Here is a 23511-nt window from a genome sequence, read left to right as displayed (position 1 = left end):
CAGCACACTAGACCTCCGCAGTGGCTATTGGCAGGTGTCGATGGACGAGGGGAGTAAGAGGAGGACGGCAGTCATCACCCCCGAAGGCTTGTTCCAGTTCAAAGTCATGCCTTTTGGGCTTAAAAATGCTGGGGCCACCTTCCAGCGGCTCATGGAACAAGTCCTGAGGGGGTTGATAGGCAAGATCTGCTTTGTTTATATCGACGACGTCATTGTTTACTCCCCTTCTATTAAACATCATCTCCAGGACTTGGACACCATCTTCCAACAATTTCATCAAGCGCACCTTACGCTGAACACGAAGAAATGTACCTTCATTCAACCCCACATCCGCTTCCTCGTGCACATTATTTCATCTGAGGGGGTCGCTGTAGACCCCGAGAAGACCTTAGCCATCCGAGACTACCCCATGCCCATGGATTTGAAATCTTTACAACGTTTTCTTGGGTTAGTGGGGTGGTATCACAAGTTCATCCCCAGGATGGCTGATATAGCGGCTCCCTTGAACAACTTAAGAAAAAATGATGTCCCATGGGAGTGGACAACGGAGTGCCAGGACGCGGTCGAGCAACTAAAAAGCCATCTTCAAAAGCCACCCGTTCTGGCCCAGCCAGATCCGCAGCTCACTTTCCAGGTACAAACAGATGCCAGCAACCTGGGGCTTGGCGCCATGCTCACTCAGAAAATCCACCAGGCTGAACATGTCATCGCTTACGCCTCTCGAGCATTGCACGGCGCTGAGCTGAATTATTCAACGGCTGAAAAAGAGTGTTTGGCTGTCGTGTGGGCTGTGGAAAAATGGAGACACTATCTGGAGGGGGTTGAATTTGAAGTGTACACAGACCATCATGCGCTGACCTGGGTATTTAATCACCCGAAGACCTTCTCCCGTCTAACCAGGTGGGTACTCCACCTCCAGAACTTTACTTTCAAGGTGACCTATCGGAAGGGCTGTGGCAATATCGTACCTGATGCTCTGTCCAGGGTGTCCGACCGGGGATGGTGTGTTTGGCAGAGGCAAAGAAGATGGTCCTCCCTCTGCCAAGAAGTCTTGAAGACCTGGCTCAAGCACAAGCCACCAGTCCTTTCTGCCAGAACATCAGGGAAGGGACTGGGGCAGCAGTGTACCGACCGGATACACTTCGTGGACCTCCAGGGTTTCTGTATAGGACCACTCCATCCTCCCTTGGGGGTCTGCAACACCAACTAGTGGTCCCGGAAGAGCTCATCCCCGACTTTCTGAGTTACTATCATGACACTCCTTTAGGTGGTCACCTTGGAAGGACAAAGACTTTATTGAAGATCCTGGGGGTTGCATGGTGGCCGTCTGTCCGGAAAGACGTTTGCCACCACGTGAAGAACTGCTTAACCTGCCAGCAGCTCAAAAACCCACCTGGTAAACCGGCAGGATTTTTACAATCGACTATCGCTGATGGACCGGGGGAGACTTTGGGGGTTGACCTGATGGGGCCATTTTCTGTTACCAGCTCGAGGAAAACCATCCTGATGGTGGTGATTGATTATTTTTCGAAGTGGGTGGCGCTGTTTGCATTAACAGACGCGAAAACCAACAAGATATTCTTCACCCGCTGGGGGGTGCCGAAGAACATCGTCTCAGACCGGGGTCCGCAGTTCACGAGCTCTGTATTAGATGAACTTTATACAGCCTGGGGAGTGAAGAAAAACCTGACAACAGCTTACCATCCCCAGGCCAACATGACAGATCGAGTGAACCGGACCCTGAAGAACATGATCGCCTCCTATGTGGGTGAACGCCATCAGGATTGGGATAAATGGCTCCCCGAGCTCCGGTTTGCCCTGAACACCGCTGTGCATGAAGCCACAGGTGAGACGCCTGCTTTGGTTGCGCTGGGCAGACAGCTAAAGGGCCCGCTTGACCGACTCCTTCCCAGAGCCCCTAGGCCAGAAACCACCAGCTACAGTAACTTATTTAAACTAGAGGAATTACGGCGGAGAATCCAACAGAGGTTGGTGAGTTCGACATCCAGACATGCCAAGTTGTACAATGCCTGGCGTAAGGAAGCGCACTTTCAGCCGGGTGATTTGGTCTGGATTAGAGCTCACATCTCTCGGATGCCAGCAAAAGGTTCTCCGCCAAGCTAGCGCCTAAATGGTTAGGTCCAGCCAAAATCATAAATCTAAACGGGTCCAGTCAATTTCCAGATCCAAAGGGGTATCGGCACTGACTCCAAGCTAGACACAATCCATGTGGCCAATCTCAAGCCGTATTTCAGCCCTCCCTTGTCCAAGGTTGAAGGGGGCGGGGGGGGGGGGAGAAATGTAGCGGGGCTACATAGTTAGTGTTGTTAAATGTCAGTTCTAAGTGCATCTTGTTTCCATTGTCCCGTTTGCTGTTTGTGTGTGTTTATCAGGAAATGCCGTCCCCATAAAGGGGGACGGATGATGGAGGAAGACCACAGCCTCTAACCTGGAAAACACCGGTTCGCAATTAATCAATTACAACCATCACAAGGACTATTTAAGTAATTAGAAAGGAGAAAGGAGACCATTCGTTTTCAACCACGTATCAACTTACTTGCTGTTTTTCCACATCGCGCCTTTGCACCAGTTTGTTTTTCATTTTGCCGGACTGCTTTCATCCTTCATCTGCTGAGACCCCGGGGTCGATTCGCCATCCACCATACGCCGAGGAATCACGGTGAGGTTGTTCCATTTGCCGGGAAAATCAAACAACTCATTTACCACTAGTTCAGTCATCTGTATTCAGGACAGTTTTTATAACCGGACTCAAGTTCACAATCATTCAGTATATCATTCATTTTTATTATTCGTGTTGTGTGTTATATGTTACAGGGGCAAGGGAGGGTTTTGTTGTATTTATATATATGGTGGTGTCTAATTGTTGATGTGGTGGAGGGATATTTATATATGTTTCGATTTTTGCATTTGTCTTGTGGTTTCATTTAATACATTTAATCAGTTTATTTTTTACATCATCTGCTTTTTGAGTGCTTATATTTACACCGTCGATTGTGGGAGAAAAGTGTAATTTGATAGAGGTACGGCTTGATAGTTAGATTCGTCTCAGTAAATTATCCAGGCCACAGGTCTTGGAGGTGTAGCTGCCGGCTGGGTACGGGGTCGGCCGTTACAAGTTAACCTAATCTCCATGTGGCTGGGATCACAAAGAAATAAGAATGTATGTAAAATGCATTCATCTGGGTACTGTTGACCAAAATACTGTACAGCATAAACACTGTGTTCAAGACCCTGCATCTTGCAAATTATTGAATATTAATATAAAGTAGTATGCATATTCTGTGTAGTTACGATAGTTTTACATAGTTGTTGATGTGAATCTGGTTGTACTTAAATCAGCAGCCTATTTAAAGAACAAGTTTAAAGGGGCTTAAAAGAGTAGGTTTTTGATAGTAGCTTTTGTGTATTGTCTTATATAATGGACTCTATAAAGCTTGGGACATCCTGGGAATTATTATTCATTTTTCCTCCTCCATGTAACATCTGCTACCTTTAAGGGGGGAAATGCCAAGACTGAATTCAATGTGTTTTTTCACTCACTATTTATATAAAAAAAAAAAAAAAAGCCAAAGATTTATTTTATCCATCTTCAGTGTTGGTTTGTCTAGATAAAAGCATTAGTGCTAGATTAGTAATGGAAAAAAATGACTAAGTGTGAGCTTGTGTGATTACTTCTAAGTTGACAAGCCATTAATACTGTGTATATGTCTGAAGGATTAATTACAGTTGTGCTTTATTAGAATGGGAACATTTAGAAATTCATTAGTCTGTTTTGTGTGTATTTTTATTTTTTGATCATGTAGTAATTGTGTGGGGTTTTTTTGTTCATGGGGGTGGGGGTTGTGCTATGTGAGAATAGCTGTATTCATGTATTTTTTTGTTTGCTTTTTTTTTTTTTTCTTCAGGTGTGGTGTCTTTAGTGGCTGTTCATCCATCTGTATCGCTAGGAAAACAACTTCTGCCCAAAACGCTTGGACCTTCAAATGTAAACATTTCACCACACATGGTAACCGTACGTTTATTAAGGAAGCCTTTTAATACGTGATGGTGTTCTTAATGTGAGTTGCCAATGTTTAGATTATTTTTTGAAAAACTTTCAGATGGATATGATAGCATTCTTTGAAAAGACGCTTTCAATTATTGTATACAACCATTTATTATGGAAATGTAGTGGTTAGTGCATGCAATTGTTGCATAAAATATTCTTGAAATTTATACTGAACTTGTTATAGTATTAAAATTTGGAATCAAAGGAATTTAAAACAGACCACCCAACTGTTTAACTTGAGGCATAAAGAGTAAATTGAGTTGCAGGAAAGTGTGTTTTGGGTTTTTTTGTAATTAAATTGTTTTATTATGTTTACTGAACGTGCCAATGTTTAACCAAATAAATAACATCCTAAATATCCCCCTCCATACCACTTGAACTTAAGATTTGTGTGTAAGTAAATGAGCCAATAGGTGACTTATTGCAAGAAATTTGTCCTTGGTAATTGTGTTTAACAAGATATCCATCCATCCATAGATGGTTTTACTGATGTGCATTTAGTGGCAAATTTTAAGATTTCAAAGTCTAAAAAGGGTTAGAGAGATGTCTTTTAAAGTATTTGCAAGCATTTCCTTTAAATGCAGAAAGTACTAAACTCCTTTTCATCCAGTCAAGTTAGGGCATTCCTGTAACCATTTAAAAAAAAAAAAAAGTTTAATGAAGAATGAAATAAATTTTCAAGTAAGCATGAAGCTGATCATTTACAGTGTAATTAGACCAACAGTAAAACTTGAACTTTGAAAGCAGAAGACACGCAAGAAATTTAGGCTGTTGTAAAGTTTTGTGTAATATTAAGGGACCTTTATTGTTTCAAATAAAACATCTAAAAATATTGGTGGTCTTTTGATCAGAGGTTATTAATTTTTAACACTGGAATTTTAAAAGATAATTATTACCACCATGACAGCCAAGACATATATAGACAAATAACAATGGCTGTATAATAAACAGTATAGTACACCCCCAAAATTCACGGGGGTTACGTTCCTAGAGCACCCACGAATTGTGAAAAACCGCAACTTTTTGATGTGGTTAAAATATGCCTTTTAAATGTCTATTGTTATAGTTTCAATCCTAAATACAGTATGCCCCCAAAGCACTTTAATTTCATTGCAAACTCTGCTTAATACATTAATACATTACCTAAAAAATTACCTTAATACATTACCTAAAAACAGAATGTAAAGGTAAAACCGTCTACTGTATAGTACAGTACTGTACTGCTATGTCTCCTGCGGTGCTAGAATGTAAAATACAGATGTTACCGCTATACTTACTGTAATTCATGCAAGCACGTTTTCTTTGGTATGCACTGTCATTTTCTTTGTTATAAGTAGAGTGAATACATAATAATTTCATTTAATTAAAATAGTAAAATGTACGGGTACTCGCCAATGATGAATGATATTGATGATGATGATGAAGTAGCTTTAAAACTCCTCGGGCGGCGCCTCTTCAGGATCTTCAGGAGGAGTCGTATCTTTGTATGGGTCGTCTTCTGGTGGTGTTTCGTGCTGGCTTTTCTTTATAGGTTTCAGGAACATTGTGATGGAAAGTTGCTACATTGTCTCCTGTAGCGAACTGCTGGTACAATTTCCGTGCTTTCTCACAGATGATGTTACCGTCTTCCTGCAGTCAGTGATCCAATGTGCCAAGGCAGGTTCCATCCTGATGATATTTTTATTCCTTAACAGTCTTTTCCTTTTTGGCACTATCACAGAAGCTTACAGATACGGTACTCCAGATCGCTGCTTTGTTCTTCTTTATGTAGCATACGGTGCTTTCATTAATGCCATAGTGGCGCGCTACTGTAGCATAACTTTTTAGTTCCCGGAGCAAATCAATCTTCTCCTGGAGTGTTTTAAACTTCTTCTGGCGCTTAGGCTCAGTTTCAGAAGCCTTAGAAGGTGCAGAGCGGTTCAACGACATTGTGTGTGTTTAAAAATGACAAAACAATAATAAAATGGAAAACACGAGGACCCTCACCTGGAGACGCATCACAAAGCAGCAGTCAGTCATCAGCAAGGAGAAATGAATAACGCTCTCGGATTGGCTACTTTCACCATCCCAAACCACGGTGGTAAACCCACTCACCTGGGGACGCGTCACAAAGCAGCAGTCAATCAGCAGCAAGGAGAAATGAATTCAACACCCTCAGATTGGCTACTTTCACCATCCCAAACCACGTTTCCCTCAGCAGTGGTAAACCCACTCACCAGGAGACGCGTCACATGGCAGCAGTCAATCAGCAGCAAGGAGAAATGAATAACGCTCTTGGATTGGCTACTTTCACCATCCCAAACCGCGTTTCCTCAGCGGTTGCTTCCTGTTCTCTCTACAGCACAGTATTGCCACGAAAAAAGCCATAAAAAATTAAGGAGGATATTTGCGCTTTCTGCTAACAATTAATAGTTAGGTTCTAAGAAAAGATCCACAAACAACTGAGTCCATGAACCCTGAACCGCGACTTTGCAGGGGTCTACTGTAAACATTTTTGTTTCTATCCAGACATATTTGTTACAAGAGTGTGGAGTGAGCCCTTCCTCTATAGAGGTTGTGGTTCATAACCTGCAACTAGGCCCAGGAGACTCTGTCCAATCTAGTACCATGCAGTCTCAAACAGGGATAGCTCAGTTGACTGTTAATGCGAGGGGAGTTGATGAATATTCTCTAGAGCTATGTCTCTCAAATCTTTTTGATGTTTCAACCCACGTATTCCCCATATAAGTGTTTTGTTGAACCCCCAAGGCCAGTTGAATGTGATCATCTGAAAGATGTGACCCAATACCAATATAAATAGTAGCAACTTGCAACCCACCAGTGGCAGCCCATGACCCAGTATTTGAGAAACGCTTCTTTAGAGCACATTGTGTCAATGGAAGAGACATTCTTCCATTTAATAATTCAGATGTAAGCAGTGTAGGTTAATATCCACTCCACAAATAGCCTGTAGCTTTAGCTGATAGCATTCCATTACCAGGATGTCTGACATGAATGCTGTGTGCCGGATGTGTATAAAAAGAGAATAGCTGTTCACCAGATTTCCATAGGACATATGCTGTACATGACCATAACTCATTTCCAGACACAGGCTGCTTTTGTCATTAAAGGTTAAAGACCTCCATTCTTTCCTTCAGTCTTGTTTGAGACAACACAGCAGGTATGAATGGTGATGGTAGCAAGAGTGCCATTTATAAGGGACATGAGACTGCTATCTTGCTTAAGAAAAACAATTGCATGTGGTACAAGTGGATACTCCGGATTTTACGATGCCAGCAATGTCCATTTTGGCCATTCTTTCTACCTCAGTTTCCCTTCTGATGCACTTCAAGGGTTTCTAGGACCATTTCTCCAGTTGTAGAACCTTCCTCTTCCAATTGGATGGAATGTCAACATCAATATGTTGACATTCCATCCAAGTCATTCCTCTATTGGATGGTACACAAACTTGCTTCACATAGGCTGTTATGTGACCTTATACAAATTCTGTTAATACATCTTTTTCCATAATGCAGTGAGCACCACCAGTTGATAGCAGTGGTGTGACCTTTGCCATACTCTGTATTACAGTGGAGTGCTATGCTGACCTTGGAACAACATTGCCTTTGGTCTTAACCATATTGTATTAAACATTATTCCTTCTTAATTTTTTTGTATTTTTTTTTTTGGAATTGGCGATTACACTGCACAACAATTTTTTTGAAAAGTCTTGCTTCCTGAAAAGTTTTTACTGATTGTGACAGGTACCTACTGGGTATGCACAAATATAGTTCGTTTTACTGCATCTCGTAGGAACTCTGAGAAATAGACATATGTTTCATGACAATAACGTATTTAGTCACGTTTATGTTTCACATAAGCTATTAAATTCAACAGAATTGATTGTTTTGCTCCTAATTTTCTCTTGTATTCAATGTCTGGTGCATCATGTTGCAGTGTCCAACAGTAGTCAGCAAGCATTGACGGATTCCAGTTGCCCTGGTATCGTTTTTCCATTGTAGCAATGTCCTGGTGAAACCTTTAATCGTGTTCGTCACTGACAAAGCACCGAGATTTGCGGGGAGGAAGTCCAAGTGTGATTGGAGGAAATGAATCTTGAGTGACATGTTGCACTTCATTGTCTTGTATGCTTTGAGAAGTTTGTCTACCACCTGAATGTAGTTTGGGGCTCTGTAATTGCCCAGAAAATTGTCAATAACGTCTTTGAAGGCTTTCCAGGCAATTTTTTCTGGCCCAGCTAACAGATCTTCAAACCGCTTGTCACTCATAACATGTCTGATCTGGGGGGCCAACAAAAATGCCCTCTTTGATCTTGGCGTCAGTTTTTCTTGGGAACATCTGTCTTAAATAACGAAAACCTTCGCCTTCCTTGTTCAGTGCTTTCATGAAATTCTTCATGAGTCCCAGTTTTATGTGAAGAGAAGGCAAACATTTCTTTGCCAGGTTGACAAGCGATTCATGTGCCACATTTTTCTGTCCTGGAACTAACTTTTTATGGAGTGGCCAGTTCTGTCGAATAGTGCGACTCTTTCGCACGACTGTCCAATTCACAGATGAAACAACAGTACTTTGTATAGCCGAGCTGCAGTCCTAGTAACAGAGCAACGCCTTTAAGATCTCCACAGATATTCCAGTTGTACAGTCATGGCCGAAATTATTGGCACCCCTGGAATTTTCCCAGAAAATGCACTATTTCTCCCAGAAAATTATTGCAATTACAAATGTTTTTGTATACACATGTTTATTTCCTTTATGTGCATTGGAACAACACAAAAACACAGAAAAAAGCCAAATCTGACATCATGTCACACAGAACTCCAAAAATGGGCTGGACAAAATTATTGGCACCCTTTCAAAATTGTGGGTAAATCGCTTTATTTCAAGCACATGATGCTTGTTTGAACTCACCTGTAGCAAGAGACAGGTGCTGGCAATATAGCAATCACACCTGAAGCCAGTTAAAATGGAGAAAAGTTGACTCAACCTTTCTGTTGGGTGTCTGAGTGTGCCACACTAAGCATGGAGAACAGAAAGAAGAGCAGAGAATTAATTGTCTGAGGACTAAAAATTGTGGAAAAATATCAACAATCTCAAGGCTACAAGTCCATCTCCAGAGATCTTCATGTTCCTTTGTCCACTGTGCGCAACATAATCAAGAAGTTCACAACACATGGCACTGTAGCTAATCTCCCTGGACGTGAACGGAAGAGAAAAATTGATAAAAGACTGCAACGAAGAATAGTCAGAATGGTGGATAAACAACCCCAATCAACTTCAAAACATATTCAAGCTGTTCTGCAAACTCGGGGTGTCAGCACGAACTATCCGTCGACATCTGAGCGAAATAAAACGCTATGGCAGGAGAGCCAGGAGGACCCCACTGCTGACACAGAAATATAAAAAAACCAGACTGGAGTTTGCCAAAATGTACTTGAGGAAGCCAAAATCCTTCTGGGCGAACGTCTTGTGGACAGATGAGACCAAGGTAGAGCTTTTTGGTAAAGCTCATCATTCTATTGTTTACAGAAAACGGAATGAGGCCTACGAAGAAAAGAACACAGTACCTACAGTCAAACATGGTGGAGGTTCTAAGATGTTTTGGGGATGTTTTGCTGCCTCTGGCACTGGATGCCTTGACTGTGTGCAAGGCATCATGAAATCTGAAGACTACCAAAAGATATTGGGGAGCAATGTAGGGCCCAGTGTCAGAAAGCTGGGTCTGCGTTAGAGGTCATGGGTGTTCCAGGACAATGACCCCAAACATACAGTACCTCTAAAAGCACCCAGAAATGGTTGAAGACAAAGCGCTGGAGAGTTCTGAAGTGGCAAGCAATGAGTCCGGATCTAAATCCAATTGAATACTGATGGAGAGATCTCAAAATTGCTGTTGGGAGAAGGCGCCCTTCAAATCTGAGAAACCTTGAGCAGTTTGCAAAAGAAGAGAGGTCAGAAATTCCAGTTGAGAGGTGTAACAAGCTTGTTGATGGTTATAGGAAGCGCTTGATTTCAGTTATTTTTTCCAAAGGGCGTGCAACCAAATATTAAGTATAGGGTGCCAATAATTTTGTCCAGCCCGGTTTTTGAGTTTTGTGTGAAATGATGTCAGATTTGGCTTTTTTTCTGTTTTTTGTGTTGTTCCAATGCACATGAAGAAAATAAACGTGTATACCAAAACATTTGTAATTGCAACAATTTTCTGGGAGAAATGGTGCATTTTCAAGAAAAATTCCAGGGATGCCGATAATTTTGGCCATGACTGTACCTGCTATACTGGTAAGTGTATATTTGCCACAGATATAGCTGAATGTATCGAGGCTGTTACGACATTGACAAGACATATCGCCTGACACCAAAATGTCTATAGCATCAAGCTTACTTACTACTGCTTATATTGCTACTGATACCATACATACACACTCACTATCTATATTAACCAAATGAGAAGGATCAGTGTATGCAAGCCACCTTTATAGCATAACATATAGACAGCGTCAAGCTCGTTCAGACCTGCCCAGAATGTCAACTTCCACAGAACCGCTTCCAACCTGGCCTGATTCCATGCCTGGACATGCCCTGGCTGCACAAACCATTGTTGATGAGTCACTTACGGGAGCGAAAATGTTTGGATACAAATATAAGAAAAAATCGTGACAAAACTGAAGATTTTTGTCTGGAACAGTATGTGATGAGTAAATGTTAATGTGATATTCGTGATCAGCACCTAACAGTGTTCAAGAAGCAAAAACTTTGTTGTGCAGTGTTACTTATGAATCCTTTAAAATAACTTTAATGGTTGTTTTTTTTTTTTTTTTTTTTTTTTTTTTTTTTTTTTTTTTTTGGTCTGGTGATTTCTGACTCACCTGTATGATAAATGCATATAAAATACTGTTCAATTCATCTTGAAGTCTAGTTATGCAAGATAATTACTGTTAAATATACAAGACATAAAGCTTTTTGTGGTCTTGCCATAATGTTTGGCCCAAAAGACCTAAAAAAAAAAATGTGTATGCCATTTTTGGACCATTTTTTGTGCAGAAAATTACACCCTTGAGATAAATACTAAACCAACAGGTGTCTTAAGCAAAAATGATCAGAAGAACATTTGTGCATTTCTCATCAAATGAGCCTAGGAATTCACTCCCTAATTGCAATATGAAGTACCTGAATTCCTACTTTTCACAAAAGTTTGGGGAAAAATGGGGATCAGTAATAATAGGCATAAGGACATAGCTATTTTGCCCTTTAGACAAAAATGAAACAGTCATGATTTGAGTTTTTTCTTTTGTGTCATGTATGGAGTGTAGTTGTAGTATTACCATTAAGTGATACATGGTACTAAGCAGTGCAGACCTTGAATAGGTACAGCTTTCACAATTCATGTGTCTACTTTGTAAATATATAGCTTTTTGTACAACAGTTTGACTTGCATTAAGTTGTTAATGTGGGAGTTGGGGTAGGGGGTAGAGCATTTAAAAGTTAATATTTTTGTATTAAGTTGGACCTATTTAATGTGGTTATAGAATCTTGTCAGAGTTGTCTTGTATTTATTCCCTCTACTAATACTTAGAAAGACCTGAATAGTGTCCAGTTTGGAGGTATGAAGTTTGCATATGTGCTATTTGTTGGTGATAATACAGTAATCCCTCGCTATATCGTGCTTCGCCTTTCGCGGCTTCACTCTATCGCGGATTTTATATGTAAGCATATTTAAATGTATATCGCGGATTTTTTGCTGGTTCACGGATTTCTGCGGACACTGGGTCTTTTAATTTCTGGTACACGCTTCCTCAGTTGGTTTGCCCAGTTGATTTCATACAAGGGACGCTATTGGCAGATGGCTGAAAAGCTACCCAACCACAGCGCGTATTATGTATTAAATAAAACTCCTCAAATATATTGTGAGCACGGGGGCTGTTCGCACCCCTAGAGGACACGGCCGCTCCTCAAAAAACACTGAAAGATTACCTTCACATTGCTCTCTTCCTTGCTGGGCTTATATGTGGCTGCTTTGCAAGCGATATGCTTCCCGCATGGTGCTTCGCATACTTAAAAGATCAAACAGCACGTATTGATTTTTGATTGTTTGCTCTCTCTCTCTCTGCTCCTGACGGAGGGGGTGTGAGCAGATGGGCTGTTCGCATACTGCCCTAGAGGATACGGACGCTCCTGTAAAAAATGCTGAAAAATGCTTGCTCCCTTCCTTGCAGCTACTTTGTCCAGCGGTGCTTCGCATACTTAAAAGCCAAACAGCCCTATTGATTTTTGACTGTTTGCTTTTCTCTCTCTCTCTCTCTCTCTCTCTCTCTCTCTCTCTCTCTCTCTCTCTCTCTCTCTCTCTCACTCTCTCTCTCTGATGCTCACTCCTTTGAAGAGGAAGATATGTTTGCATTCTTTTAATTGTGAGACGGAACTGTCATCTCTGTCTTGTCATGGAGCACAGTTTAAACTTTTGAAAAAGAGACAAATGTTTGTTTGCAGTGTTTGAATAACGTTCCTGTCTCTCTACAACCTCCTGTGTTTCTGTGCAAATCTGTGACCCAAGCATGACAATATAAAAATAACCATATAAACATATGGTTTCTACTTCGTGGATTTTCACCTTTCGCAGGGGGGGGGGGGGGGGGGATTCTGGAACGCAACCCCCGCAATGGAGGAGGGATTACTGTATTCTTTTGTCTCAACTGTTTGATCTCTGCTAGGACGTGAATTTGTTAGATGCCAAATGTAACATCGCCATATGGAAACGTATTAGGGCCACGGTGAAGAAAAAAAAAAAAAAAATATCAAGAATAAAGTCAACATGTTGACTGTATTCTCGTAGTTTCTATTTTGTCATTAAAGGGGAATATCGTAAACTAAACTTCATCTTAAAATGAATGTCTAATTTACTAGATTTTCTCAAACCCTGTCATAAGTTAATGTAGCACATTAAATGCTTTGTGTTAAGTGTTCCCCGACCCAGTTGTTAATCGCTATGCACTTTTTAAAATGACTTCCTCTGCACTAAAGAGGCACAGGCAGCGATCGCCGCACAGAATACATTCACTTCATTATATTCCTGCTCTCTGAATATTTAGAATGCTAAGATAAATACTTGATATCAATTTCATGATGAAATGCATAATTTATGACAGGAGTTTATGATGATCTACTTTAATGACAAACTACGAGAATAAAGTCAACATGTCGACTTTAATCTCGACATAAATGTCGAGAATAAAGTGGAAATGTCATCTTTATTTTCAACATAAGCATTGAGATTAAAGTGGAAATGTCGAGAATAAAGTCGAGAAATTTCTACATTTAGTTTTTTTTTTTTTTTCTTCACCGTGGCCCTAATATGCTTCCGTATCATCAGGATGAGAATTGAAAACACATTTTTAAAACAGAAACATTTTTCATATTCTAGTAGTAAATGACAAAATGTAGGCATAAACTATATAATGAAGCCTGAAGTCCAAATATCAAAGAAACACTTTCACGAAAGGTACAAATATAACAGAACAAGTGCGCTTTTATTCAAAAATATAACTGCAGAAAAAAGACGCCTTAGTGTGCGACATTGACACTTCTATACTACGACTGCCATCGTGGCGCAACAGTATCAGTTGCTGACTGGGAATCAAATGGTCACGAGTTCGATCCTGCACGACTCCCTTTTGAGAAGTGAACTACTTATTTTTACTATTTTAGAATAAAAAGATACATTTGATTTCAGTCTGTAACAGCCAGTGTAATTTATGATATTTGTAAAGATTAGCTTTGTTTTTTTTTTTGTTTTTTTTTTGTTTTTTTATCCACTTCTGTCGCGTTCAGGATCCTTCCCTACCCCATCTGACACGATGCATATGACCGCGAGTTTCCCCCCCCCCCCCCCAATCTTGCCAGTCCCCACATGTTGCTGTATGCTGTTTCTTATGTACTCCAGGACATGCAGAGTAAAGCATAGTAAAGAGCAGTAACTTCAGCGCTATATGCAATCATCAGACACTCCCCATCTGACACTGCTGTTTTCACATAAAAACGTGCTATAGCTTGTTGCAGTGTACACACCTCTCTGTGCTATGGTTCCTATTACACTGAACATGCACCTGTAATTTGCAGCTCTATTCATTATCTCAAAACACCACTCACATTCACAGTAATTCCAAGTTATGTCCACCACTCACACCCATGCCCACAACCATACAGAACTGATACCACATCAGAGAATTTCCAGTTCCAGCATAAATTTAGACCCGATCTGACGCTGTTCGTTTTCAAATAGTATTGCATTTATTGCGATGTTTTCACACATATTGTCTTTCTTTCAGGTGTGTAATAGAAACCACAGCATAGAGAGAAGTGTGTACATTGTAACAGGTACACACGTTGTAAATGTAGGAAAGACGATCCTTACGTGAGTGTGAACTGTTAACATTTGAATCTGATGATTGCATATAGCGCTGTCTTATTCAGTGCGCACAAGAACATGCAGGTGGCCAGTTGCTGTGTGCTACAACATGCTGGCAGTGATCAACGCACATTTTAAAAAAAGAGACAGATATATGTGACGTTTTGAAGAAATCATTTTATGATGCGAATAGTACCAATCAGAAAACATCGTCTAAGTAATGCAATATTATTATTATTAAAACGAACAGCGTCAGATTGGGTGTGATTTATACTGCCGCTGTTACTTAGAGTCAGATCAGAAGCTGAATAAGCTCCTGTTCTGACTCTTAAGTAAAAAAAAAAAAAAAAAGCATGAATTAATCAACAGAAATAACCGCGATCGACATTTTAAACTTAACGATTTACAGTACATACCAATTTATAAATTTTATGTCCGTTTGAGGCTACAAAGAATAAAAAAACACTTCCTCCCCAGCAGGGAATCGAACTCAGGTCTCTAAGGCACGGCAGGGCAACTGTACTGAGTCAGCAAATCTTAGCACCACGCCACGGAAGGTGTTGTGTCATCCCTGCACCTTTAGTGCAAGTGTTTATTTGATGTTTGGACATCAGGCTTCACACATTCTATAGTTTATGCCTACATTTTGTAACATTACTAAAATATGAAAAAGTTCCTGTTTTAACAATGTGTTTACACAGATTACTTTAGAAACAGAACACACATGAAATGCGTGTGTTCCAAATAACATCTATTATTTCCATTCTAAAACTCCAGCAGTTCAGTCACTTCCAGATAATCAAACAAGGCATGAGCTGGGAAAACTTAGTGAACGTTCTGCGACGGTGGGGGATGGAATAGCCGGCTGCTTGCTGCTCAGTCTTAATCGGCACATTTAGAACACAAAAGAGCGGTGAGAATGGTTTTAAGGTGGGCCGGATCTACGAGTTTTTTCGTAGACTCTGGTAATTCTAGTGTTAAGGGTTTGCTCATGAGCAAGGCTAGAGCTTAATCCAAAGTATTAGTGCAGTGTTGGTAAAGTAAGATAAGTTCTCAGACTACATTCTTGATTTTTTGTTTATTCATTGTGGAGTGTAGTCATTAAGTTAATTTAACGTAAAAGAAGACTTGAGCTATTCATTGCCTTATATAGAATACTGTATACTTTTGGCATTTTGTTTTTGTTTATGAGTGCCTTAAAACAAAAGTGAGACCGGTTGTTTCAAGTTTGAGTGTAAACTACAGTAGAGTACTGTTGATAACCTTTACAGATAAGTGAAATTATCAGAAAGTCTTCTACTGACAAATTGGTTAATATTTCTTCTTTGGCTGTTGTGCACCTTTGTGATTATTGTAGTTACAGCAACATCAGGGAAATGTCTTTTTAAAATACATTAGAATGTAACTGCCAAGTTATACCAGGGCTGTTTTTATCCAACAGCTATAAAAACAGTCTAATCGCTTTTTTTAATTTTTTTTTTGAATGCGTAAGTATTGTTATTTTCAGATATTGAAGCCTATTTATGCATAAAGGATTTTAAGCTTGAATAGTAATGTCCAGGCATATTGATGAAATCTTTAATATCTTCATTAACATTGACTGGGGTCACCTGGTTTTAAGGATTACAAACAAAATCCCCCAGTCAGCATGTAACAGGGTTACTGTAAGTAGATGCTTCATCCAATTATTCTTATACTTTACAATAGAATATATCTGTTGCCCAGTTAATGTATATGCTTTAAATACAAACATTGTTTAGAGCAGTCACTTGTATATATTTTATTAGAGATTCCTGCACTTTCAATAAAATAAGGAAATGATTCTTATGTTTCAATTAACAGTAATTTTAATCTGTATTTATCTAAATCTTTCAAAAAGAGTTTTTCACATTTCATACCCTTATTGAGTGTTAATGTCCAATTTTTTCGTCCCACATATAATATACTTTTATTGAAATTATATTTCATCTGCCAGGAGTTTGACCAAGAATCAGTTCGGTGTTCAGTAGGTCTATCTATAATGTATAGTTTATACTAGTTTGTCCGATTATTTTCCACCTAGTTTAATTTGCCAACTTAGGCCAGTTTATTTATATTTTTATCAATATTTATATATGTGAAAGAGCTGTAGTTTCAGCAGTGATTGCCAAAAGAGACTATTTTAATATCAGTTAAATCAAGAAAGATTCTCATACCATAAACTTCTTTCCATGTTCTAGCCAATTTCACTGCCATCTACTACTCCTTGTGCTTTGAAAAAAGAAAAATCTTGTGTTACTCGTGTCGCATAATTTAAGTGTCTGTTATCCAGTCGCTAGCTCAAAACTAGCAAAGCAAATGCTGTTTTTTCTAAACTATTAATAATATCCTTTTGGAAAAGCAGTGTTCACAGTAAAAAGAAACGATGCATTACCCATAATTTTGTCCTTTTGAACTGAAGACCTCTCTCCCCATTAACTCATTGGTCAAGAGTAATGTCTTCAATTGAAAAGCACAAAATTATGGAAAATGTTTTTCCTGCTTGCTATTAATGCTGCCTTTTCAGGAAGTAACTGCTACTATTTTAGTAAAAATGCATTTATTTTGAGCTTGCCACTGGTAACAGGCCTGTGGATTATGCAACACCACCAATGCGAGATTTCCTCAACGCCCGCAGACTTGTTTGCAGTGTTTCTCACTGTATAGAGTGTTTCACCATTAGACTTCATTATATCAGGTATTTTTTATCTTATTCTGCATGAAAGCATTTTTTTTCTTGGCTATAACTACCACTTGGTGGTATTCCTTTAATAATTGCTCCTAATAATTTACCATTCATAAATGTAATGCCCTCTCACCCATGGATAATTGGATTGGCCTTTTCCCCCTTTTTTTATATATATATATATATATATATATATATATATATAAACATAATGGGACAACCTTTGGTAGTTTTCAGTCTTTACGGATTTCACCACTGTGTTGTGATATTTGAAAAATGTATGTACTTTGTAGATTTCTATTAGTACTGTACAAATGTTATTTGGTCTGGGAAGTTTTTTGTTTTGCCCTATTTCATCTAAACAGTACTTCTCTGACATCTGAAAAAGTCAGAAAAATGTGAATGGGAGTTCACCTCATTCTTTCTAATACAATTCACCTACTCCTTTACTATTCTTTCTGTCTGCATTTTCAACAATGTATCTCTCCACCTGCCTTTTAGTTTTCCTAATATTCTTTTGAAGTGCAGTTTATTTAACCTCCCTAATTTTCCACCAAAGTGTTCTCTTTAATTTCTCAGTGGTCCTGCATTAAAGAATGAACTTGCTTTTAAACCTGTTCCACAGCTTTTTTGACTCTTAACACTAAAGTTTGCCACATTTTGTCTCTAAGATGTTATACAACTGCTTAAATTTTGTTTTGTTATCACATTTACAGCTTTTTTTAACATGAGTTTGTGTAATGCATTATATTCTTGTCACTAGATCTATTTATACTCCATAAATTCTATCCTAATTTCTGCTGAAGGATACGTCTACAGTAGAGAGGCTTCTCCTTTTGTTTGTGATTTCACATACTATGTTAAAGTATTGGTGATTGTTTTCAATTTCTTGTTTATGTAATCTATATGTAGGTTTTCACAGCTAATAATTGGGCAGTTAAGGTTCCTAATTACTATAACATGTCCCTCTAAACTCGTTTTTTTAATATTAAAAAGATGTACAGTACTGTGCAAAAGTTTTAGGCACATGTGAAAAAATGCTGTAAACAAAGAATGCTTTCAGAAATATAAATGATTGTTTATTGTTATCAATTTACAAAATGCAAAGTGAGCGAACAAAAGAAAAATCTAAATCAAATCAATATTTGGTGTTACTACCTTTTGCCTTCAAACCAGCATCAATTCTTATAGGTACACTTGCACAAAGTCAGGGATTTTGTAGGATTATACCAAACAGGTGCTAATGATCATCAGTGTCACACGTAGGTTGAAACACAGTCATTAATTGAAACAGAAACAGCTGTGTAGAAGGCTTAAAACTGGGTGAGTAACAGCCAAACTCTGCTACCAAGGTGAGGTTGTGGAAGACAGTTTCATGTCATGGCACAGCAACAAGACACAAGGTAGTTAGTTATACTGCATCAGCAAGGTCTCTCCCAGCCAAAGATTTCAAAGCAGACTGGGGTTTCAAGATGTGCTGTTCAAGCTCTTTTGAAGAAGCACAAAGAAACAGGCAACATTGAGGATCGTAGACGCAGTGGTCGGCCAAGGAAACTTAGTGCAGCAGATGAAAGACACATCAAGCTTATTACCCTTCGAAATCAGAAGATGTCCAGCAGTGCCATCAGCTCAGAACTGGCAGAAACCAGTGGGACCCAGGTACACCCATCTACTGTCTGGAGAAGTCTGGCCAGAAGAGGTCTTCATGGAAGAGTTGCAGCCAAAAAGCCATACCTCCAACGTGGAAATAAGGCCAAGCGACTCAAGTATGCATGAAAACATAGGAACTGGGGTGCAGAAAAATGGCAGCAGGTGCTCTGGACTGATGAGTCAAAATTTAAAATATTTGGCTGTAGCAGAAGGCAGTTTGTTCATCGAAGGGCTGGAGAGCGGTACAATAATGAGTGTCTGCAGGCAACAGTGAAGCATGGTGGAGGTTCCTTGAACGTTTGGAGCTGCATTTCTGCAAATGGAGTTGGAGATTTGGTCAGGATTAATGGTGTTTTCTCAATGCTGAGAAATACAGGCAGATACTTATCCATCATGCAATACCATCAGGGAGGTGTACGATTGGCCCCAAATTTATTCTGCAGCAGGACAACGACCCCAAACATACAGCCAAAGTCATTAAGAACTATCTTCAGCGTAAAGAAGAACAAGAAGTCCTGGAAGTGATGGTATGGCCCCCACAGAGCCCTGATCTCAACATCATCGAGTGTGTCTTTGATTACATGAAGAGACAGAAGGATGTGAGGAAGCCTACATCCACAGAAGATCTGTGGTTAGTTCTTCAAGATGTTTGGAACACCCTACCAGCCGAGTTCCTTCAGAAACTGTGTGCAAGTGTACCTAGAAGAATTAATGCTGTTTTGAAGGCAAAGGGTGGTCACGCCAAATATTGATTTGATTTAGATTTCTCTTTTGTTCATTCACTGCATTTTGTTGATTGATGAAAATAAATGATTAACGCTTCCATTTTTGAAAGCATTCTTTGTTTACAGCATGTTTTTTCACACCTGCCTAAAACTTTTGCACAGTACTGTATATTGAAGTTATTGTCTGGTTTGGGAACTTATAACACACTTCCAATTTCACACCCCTATCCCTGGTGCTTTCTAGTTTAATTTAAATATACTTACTGTGTGATATCTCATTACAAAACTGGCACAATTTCAAATCCACACATAAATGGCTACTCTCCACCTTTCTATTTTTCCATGTTTTTATTTTGTCTTGTTTCCTATAGGCCAGTAATTTTAGATAGATAGATAGATAGATACTTTATTAATCCCAATGGGAAATTCACATTCTTCAGCAGCAGCATACTGATACAATAAATAATATTTAAATTAAAGAATGATAATAATGCAGGTGAAAAACAGACAATAACTATGTATAATGTTAAATGTTAACGTTTACCCCCCCACCCCCCGCCCCCACCGGATGGAATTAAAGAGTCGCATAGTTTGGGGGAGAAACGATCTCCTCAATCTGTCAGTGGAGCAGGACAGTGACAGCAGTCTGTCGCTGAAGCTGCTCTTCTGTCTGGAGATGATACTATTTAGTGGATGCCGTGGATTCTCCATAATTGATAGGAGCCTGCTGAGCGCCCTTCGCTCTACAAAAAATGATGTTAAACTGTCCAGCTCCATGCCAACAATAGAGCTTGCCTTCCTCACCAGTTTGTCCAGATGTGAGGCGTCTTTCCTCTTAATGCTGCCTGGACGCCAGCCTTCTAAGGTAGTATAACCGGCTCTGTCCTTTCTTGCACAGCGCATCAGTATTGGCAGTCCAGTCTAATTTATCATCCAGCTGCACTCCCAGATATTTATAGGTCTGCACCATCTGCACACAGTCACCTTTGATGATCACTGGGTCTATGAGGGGTCTGGGCCTCCTAAAATCCACCACCAGCTCTTTGGTTTTGCTGGTGTTCAGGTGTAGGTGGTTTGAGTCGCACCATTTAACAAAGTCATTGATTAGGTCCCTATACTCCTCCTCCAGCCCATTCCTGATGCAGACCACAATAGCAGTGTCATCAGCGAACTTTTGCACATGGCAGGACTCCGAGTTGTATTGGAAGTCCGATGTATATAGGCTGAACAGGACCTGAGAAAGTACAGTCCCCTGTGGCGCTCCTGTGTTGCTGACCACAATGTCAGACGTGCAGTTCCCAAGACACACATACTGAGGTCTGTCTTTAAGATAGTCCACGATCCATGCCACTAGGTATGAATCTAATCCCATCTCTGTCAGCTTGTCCCTAAGGAGCAGAGGTTGGATGGTGTTGAAGGCGCTAGAGAAGTCTAGAAACATAATTCTTACAGCACCACTGCCTCTGTCCAAGTGAGAGAGGGATCGGTGTAGCATATAGATGATGGCATCCTCTGCTCCCACCTTCTCCTGATATGCAAACTGCAGAGGGTCAAGGGCGTGTTGAACCTGTGGCCTAAGGTGGTGAAGCAGCAGCCTCTCCATGGTCTTCATCACATGTGATGTCAGAGCAACAGGCCGAAAGTCATTTAGCTCACTAGGACGTGATGCCTTTGGGACTGGGGTGATACAAGATGTTTTCCAAAGCCTCGGGACTCTCCCCTGTTCCAGGCTCAGGTTGAAGATGCGCTGTAGAGGGCCCCCCAGCTCTGATGCATAGACCTTCAGCAGTCGTGGCGTACTCCATCTGGACCCGCTGCTTTGCTGGCACGAAGTCTCCTCAGCTCTCTGCTCACTTGCGCTGGTGTAATTATGGGTGGGGATGTCTTTCCTATGCTGGTATCAGCAGAAGGATGTGTGGAGGAAAATTATAAATTATAATTTTAAATTATATTTAAAATTATAAATTTTAAAGCTACTGTGTATATTTACATCAACACCATTGTTCTTGTTTTGTCCTAAACTGTGCCCACCATTCCCTAGTTTCCTCAACTAATGTACTCATATTCTTTCAGATATGTTTCCCATAAATGTATGCTCCCAGTCAATTCAAGATTTGACCCATATTTGTAAAAATGGTAATCAGCAAAATCTTGCCTTGACTGGCAAGCAGTACAAGTAAAACTTCTTTGAAGGCTACCTTTTTTTTTTTCCCTCCATCAGCATAGCTCATTTAACATGTTGTGCAGAACTGGCAGTGTTCCCTTACCTGTGTCATTTGTTCCAGCATAGACTGCAACATTTTACTCCACCACAGCACTGCCTATCTGGGAGGTCTCTCACCACTGCACCAGGATGTCAAACTGCCAAAGAAGGAAATGAGTCTCGGTCCACTTAATGACTGAGGCATGCACTGACACTACTTTGCCGTTTTAAGAGACTGGTTTTGAGGTGACTCTTTTGGGATTAGAAGGGGGTGTGACTTCATCCCTGCGTAGATGCCAGCTGAGTTCTGGTTTGAAATAAGATCTTGGTTTGTTTCTGTTAACCCTGATAATAAGCAATTATATTTTACAACACCATGTCTATTTTTATGAAAATCTTGCTTGAGACATCTTTAAGCTGTTTTGTTTTGTGTTTCTTTTTGTTGTTGTTTTTTTTTTTTAAGGTTATTGGCACCCCTCAGAGACCTTCAGGGACAAATACCGTGCTTGTTGGAAGTCCACACACACCAAATGCACAATTTATCTCACAGAGCCATGTGGCAGATTCTTCTCCTTGGTCCACAGGGTAAGCACAGAACTGATTTTGTATCCTCTGTAAATCAATGTTTTCCTTTCAATTATATATGACCATTACAAAGACTATTTTATTTGGGCTTTACATATTACCTCCACTTAAAATTCAAAATATTAAATCATGGCATTAACTCAACGCGTTGATGTGTTTCTTTTAATGAAAAGTTTTAAAATTTCTAACCCAGCTAGCAGTTGTTTAATAATAATACTTTGAGTTTCTGATTGTTTTCAGAGGTTAGTTACAGTGAAATGCAAAAAAACAAAAATTACTACAGCAAAGCTATACCAAATTTCTAAAATCAAAATCAATTAACCATAATAAACCCTTTATTTTTCTAAACAAAAATCTGCTTAAGTTTACTATAACAGTTTTTGCTTACAAAACAAGTTCAATTAATGTTGTTAACACTCATTCAGCCACAATTCTAGGTTGGTTTGTTTATTTTAGGTAATTAGTCTCGGTAAAGAAAAGCTAAAGTAATAAAATGTTATTTTTCATTGCATTTTTTCTTTTCATAAGGTGCTATTGCTTTGATTCTAAATTATTCATACAGTGTTTCTCAAAACTGTTTTGGATGGGGTGATGAAAATAAAGCTGGCCAATAACAACAACATTTATTTATATAGCACATTTTCATACAAAAAGTAGGTCAAAGTGCTTTACATAATGAAGAAAAGAAAAATAAAAGACATAATAAGAAATTAAAATAAGGCAACATGGAAAAGCAGTAACGTCCGATGGCCATAATAATAATTTATAATCTATCTTTGGTTGGAAGAATTAGAATTGTCATCTGGTCTGTTTTTTTAATACTGATATTAAACTTGAACTACAGTGGCTTTTTGAATGCTGGAGATTTGCAGCAAACAAGCACAGTTGTGTCTAATTTAATTCGTAGAACACAAAACTTATTTGTACCTGTTATTAGTTGAGAAACTTGTAGCAATCATATAGTAGAGATTGGGACTTGTTGCTTAACCAGGTGTTTGTTGTATTTTTCTTGGTCTACAACACCTCAGAAGCTGAGTGGATCTACAACCCATTTTAAATTCAGTGCAGTATTAGCTTTGTTTTTCTACAGTAAACTAAATTAACATTTTTTCTGGTAGGGTTGCTTCCATCAGGTTTTTTAAGGACGATGCTGAACACAAGTTCCATGTTACTTGAACTATG

General features: G+C 39.5%; 1 protein-coding gene across 4 annotated transcripts in view; it reads left to right on the top strand.

Moving 5' to 3' along the window:
* Positions 1-23511, top strand: part of tfdp1b (transcription factor Dp-1, b) — a 118920-nt gene that overhangs the window by 62508 nt on the left and 32901 nt on the right. For all 4 annotated transcript variants that reach the window (XM_028800060.2, XM_051926227.1, XM_051926224.1 and 1 more), the window contains exons 4-5: positions 3927-4027; positions 22208-22329. In XM_028800060.2, the coding sequence (XP_028655893.1) occupies positions 3927-4027; positions 22208-22329 (223 nt within the window). The remainder of the gene's footprint in view (positions 1-3926; positions 4028-22207; positions 22330-23511) is intronic.

Source organism: Erpetoichthys calabaricus, chromosome 4 (genome assembly GCF_900747795.2).
Source record: "Erpetoichthys calabaricus chromosome 4, fErpCal1.3, whole genome shotgun sequence".
Lineage (NCBI taxonomy): Eukaryota > Metazoa > Chordata > Cladistia > Polypteriformes > Polypteridae > Erpetoichthys > Erpetoichthys calabaricus.
The sequence above is the reverse complement of the archived record's forward strand: the minus strand, read 5'-3'. Positions and strand labels throughout refer to the sequence as shown.